The 4,383-nt window shown below is 53.0% G+C and overlaps 1 protein-coding gene across 1 annotated transcript in view; it reads right to left on the bottom strand.

The window, feature by feature from the left end:
- Positions 1-1,441, bottom strand: part of SLCO3A1 (solute carrier organic anion transporter family member 3A1) — a 143,739-nt gene extending 142,298 nt beyond the window's left edge. The window contains exon 1 of the mRNA XM_070763511.1: positions 989-1,441. Within this exon, the coding sequence (XP_070619612.1) occupies positions 989-1,183 (195 nt within the window). The 5' untranslated portion in view covers positions 1,184-1,441. The remainder of the gene's footprint in view (positions 1-988) is intronic.
- Between the last annotated feature and the right edge of the window lie 2,942 nt (positions 1,442-4,383).

The following is a 4,383-nucleotide window of genomic DNA, read 5'->3' as shown; positions in this document are numbered from 1 at the left end:
TCAGAACCAGAATTAATGTAACAAACCATGCTCAAGTCCATTCATTTAACAAATTATGCTACCTACCGGTTAGGTTAAAAAAAAACAAAACACCCAGCACAAATCTTTCCAGCAGCTGAAAGGAGTTAAACCTTATCAACTCCACATCTCTCACGACTTCCTTACTCTCTTCCTCCTTGCTCTTTACTACTCTATGTCCCCGGCAAGAGGTTCAATTCGTTTAATTAACGGGGGGACGCGGAAGGCCCTGCCTTCTTCCCTTTGCAAGAGACCCAAATTTTCAAAAGCTGCCCTACTAAGCGCAGGGAGGTCCACTTAAAACCAAGGGCGCATTTCAGAAAGGGGTCCACTCTCCTTGCGCACGAAGCGGGAGGCACCGTGGACCACGTCCGGGAACCCGCAACCCTTCAGTTGGGGGTAACTCCGACTAACTCTCGCCCCTGCCCGCCGAGTCCGAGCAGGGCTAAGGATTGCGGCTCTTCCCGGGTCAGCGCAGAACCGCGGAAGGCGAATACCCGGGCGGTGGGACCCGGGGGGGGGGGAATGCGCCTGGCTGGCCGGCAGTGTCAGTCAAAGGCAAACCTGCGCCAAACACGCCCCTTCGCAGCACCTTCGCGCCTCCCTGGCAAGCCTGGCACAAGTACTCGGCCAAGAAGCAGCGGAGAGGCAACGGAGGGCGCACGGCCAACCCAAAGCAAGCCATTGGGTCCCTCTGCAGCCTGGGCACAGGCGCTCGGGCGGGGCGGAGACCTTGCATCCCCGGAGGCCGGAGGGTCTTTTGACACCCCCCCCTTCCCCTAATGAATCGACGTGGTTGCAGGATCCAATCTTGGGTCGGTCACTGGGCGCGGAGACCAACCTCTCCATCTCCATCCCGGTCCTCTCCTCTCCTTCCAAGCACCTTGGTACTTCTTTCTCGCCTCCTTTGCCAGGCTCGACCGTTCCCCCCCCCCATCCCCCCCATCCACCCCCTCCCCACCCCGCTCACCAGGTAGGCGCCCACGGTGCCCTGGGCCAGCATCAGGACGCACTCGGACACCAGGAAGACCTGGATGCTGGCGAAGCGCGAGTCCTTCTTTTTCCGCTTCTTGGCGCGCTGCGCTTCGTCCCCTTGCAGCTCGCCGCTGCCGCCACTGCCACCGCTGCTACCCGTCGAGGAGCCGCGGGACTTCTTCGCCTGCATCCTCCGCCTCGCCGGGCTCCTGCGCGGCGGGTCCCCGAGGCTCCTGGCCGCCTCCCCGCCGAGCTTAGCCGGACGCGGCGGCTCCAATCAAACGCCCCGAGCCGGCTGCTGCTGTGGCCGCCTCCGGCGTTCGCCTCCCTTCCTGCCGGCAGCCGCCGCCGCCGCCTCTAGCGCTGCCATGGCCGGCTGGCTCTCCGCACGCCTCTTTCCTCCGCCCGCTCCGAAGGCTCCCCCCTTCCTCCGCGCTTTCTCCTCCCCTCGCGCGGCCGCCGTGCCAGCTCCGGCTCTCGGGCGCTGCCGTTGCCGACGCCCGCTGCTGGATGGGCGCCAAGGGGCCGGGAGGGGCATCGCCGAGGAGGAGGAGGGGGGGGGGCGCCCGCTTGGCGAAGGGAGGCGGCCGCTCTCGGCTTCCTCCCGTGGGGGGGGGAAGGAGCCGGGGGAGCGGGCTGGTGGAGAGGAGAAGGCGAGCTCTGCGCCCGGCTTGGAGAGGAAAAAATGGGGCGGGCTGCCTTCCCGGGACGTTTTGGTCCCGGGCTGTGCTTTCTGCGACCCTCAGCTCTCGTATTTGTTTATTTGCTTGCTTGCTTGTTTGTCTGTTTGTTTGTGTATAGCAATAGCATTTAGACTTATATTCTGCTTCATAGCGCTTTTACAGCCCTTACTAAGCGGTTTACAGAATCAGCGTCTTGGCTCTCAACAATCAGGGTCCTCATTTGACCCACCTGGGAAGGATGGAAGGCTGAGTCCACCTGTAGCTGGTGAAGATCAAACTGCTGGCTATGGGCAGAGCTTGCAATACTGCATTCTAACCATTGCACCAGGAAGGGAGGGAGGGAGGGCAATAGCATTTAGACTTATATACCCCTTCGTAGTGCTTTTACAGCCCCCTCTAAGCGATTTACAGAATCAGCCTCTTGACCCCCAACAACCTGGGTCCAAATGAGCCAGGGTGGCGCAGCAGGTAAAGTGCTGTGTTGCAGGCAACTGTAGATCTGCAGGTCAGCGGTTCAAATCTCATCACCAGCTCTAGGTTGACTCAGCCTTCCATCCTTGCGAGGTGGGTAAAATGAGGACCCGGATTGTGGGGGCAATAGCCTAGCTCTGTTAAAAAGTGCTATTGCTAACATGTTGTAAGCCACCCTGAGCCTAAGGAGAAGGGCAGCATTAAAATCGAATAAATAAAATAAATAATAAATAAATTTGACCCACTTCGGAAGGATGGAAGGCTGAGCTGACCTTGAGCCGGTGGTGAGATTTGAACTGTTGAACTACAGCTAGCAGTTAGCTGTGCTCTAACCACTGCGCCACCTGGCTCTGTGCATGCATGTATGTATGCATGTATGTATGCAGTGGTGGCCATCACCCAGTCAGGTGCTCCATCCCAGTAGGAAATTCCAGGATGCGTATGGAGCTGCATGCCCCCCGATGCACGCAAATGTGCCCCTGAGTGAGATTTGGCTTCTGCACATGCGCAGCAAGTGAAACCTTGTGTGAGGATGCTCAACGCAAATGAGATGTCGGCAATTTTTGCCGATTTCTTGCTCCTGCCCCTGAGTAGCAGCAAAAATATCGGTGAGAAATTCAGAAATTCAGAAATTATTATTATTATTATTATTATTATTATTATTATTATTATTATTATTATTATTATTTAGATTTGTATGCCGCCCCTCTCCGTAGACTCGGGGCGGCTCACAACAATAATAAAACAATGTAAGAACAAATCTAATAATTAAAAGGCACTAAAAAACCCTTATTAAAAAGCAAAACATACACACAAACATACCGTGCATAAAACTATATAAGCCTGGGGGAGATGTCTCAATTCCTCCATGCCTGGCGGCAGAGGTGTGTTTTAAGGAGTTTATGAAAGACAAGGAGGGTGGGGGCAGTTCTAATCTCTGTGAAGAGCTGGTTCCAGAGTGTCGGGGTCGCCACAGAGAAGGCTCTTCCCCTGGGTCCCGCCAGATGACATTGTTTAGACGATGGGACCCGGAGAAGGCCAACTCTGTGGGACCTAACCAGTTGTGAGATTTCAGTCACTGCGCATGCACAGAAATCTCGTGCCAATGGCCCACAACGGCCTCAGGGGGCGCACCAATAGCACCAAAGACAAGCGGTCCTTCACTGTATGTATGTGTGTGTGTGTGTTTGTTCGTTTGATTTTGAAAGGACCTTGTGGGTCATCTAGTCCAACCCCCCCTCACTCAGGCAGGAATCCCTATACCTGTGATGGCGAACCTATGGCACAGGTGCCACAGGTGGCACATGGAGCCATATCTGCTGGCACACGAGCCGTTGCCCTAGCTCAGCTCCAACGTGCATGTGTGGGCCAACCATCTGATTTTTGGTTCACACAAGGGAGGGTGTTTTTGGCTTCCGGGGAGCCTCCGAGGGGATGGGGGAGGGCATTTTTACCATCCTCCTGGCTCCAGGGAAACCTTTGGAGCCTGGGGAGGGCAAAATACGAGCCTACTGAGCACATCAGAAGTTGGGAAACAGGCCGTTTCTGGCCTCCAGAGGGGGTTTGGGAAATATGGGAAGCTGTTTTCACCCTCCCCAGGCATTGAATTATGGGTGTGGGCACTCGGGCATGTACAATAGCATGTGCACCCACTCTTTTGGCACCTGAGGAAAAAAAAAGGTTTGCCATCACCGCCCTACACCATTTCAGACAAAGGGCAGCCCAGTCTCCCTTTGAAAGTCTCGTGTTCAAGCTCCCACTGGAAGCTCTCTATTTCACAACTGCTAGGATCTAGATTATCGTTGGCTTGAAAAAAGACCCAATCCGGCAAACAAACCTTAAATTATCAACTATGTAAAAGAAACTTACCTGGAGTTAAAGTCGATTGTATAAAGGAGATAAATATATGTGTAATAATTAAGACTATTACTCTGGGGGTTTTTTTTCTTTCATATGCTTTTCTATTTTCTGTTAATTTAACTATTTTTAATAATTAGCAATTCAGATTATTAAGTTATCTATAATTGGCTATGGAGAATGTATATAGTCAATACCACCAAACAGACCTGTCACGCACTTGCCCGCTTCTTGTTATGTTTTTATGTTTTTTTCTTTTTATTAAATGTATGTGTTTGTATTGTTTTTGTATTGTTATTCTATATTTATACACGTAAATAAAATTTATATACAGTGATCCCCCGGTTATTGCGTCCCCGACCATTGCGAACAGGGTAAT

This window comes from Erythrolamprus reginae, chromosome 10, assembly GCF_031021105.1.
Source record: "Erythrolamprus reginae isolate rEryReg1 chromosome 10, rEryReg1.hap1, whole genome shotgun sequence".
Classification (NCBI taxonomy): domain Eukaryota; kingdom Metazoa; phylum Chordata; class Lepidosauria; order Squamata; family Dipsadidae; genus Erythrolamprus; species Erythrolamprus reginae.
This window is presented reverse-complemented; position numbering and strand designations above follow the sequence as displayed.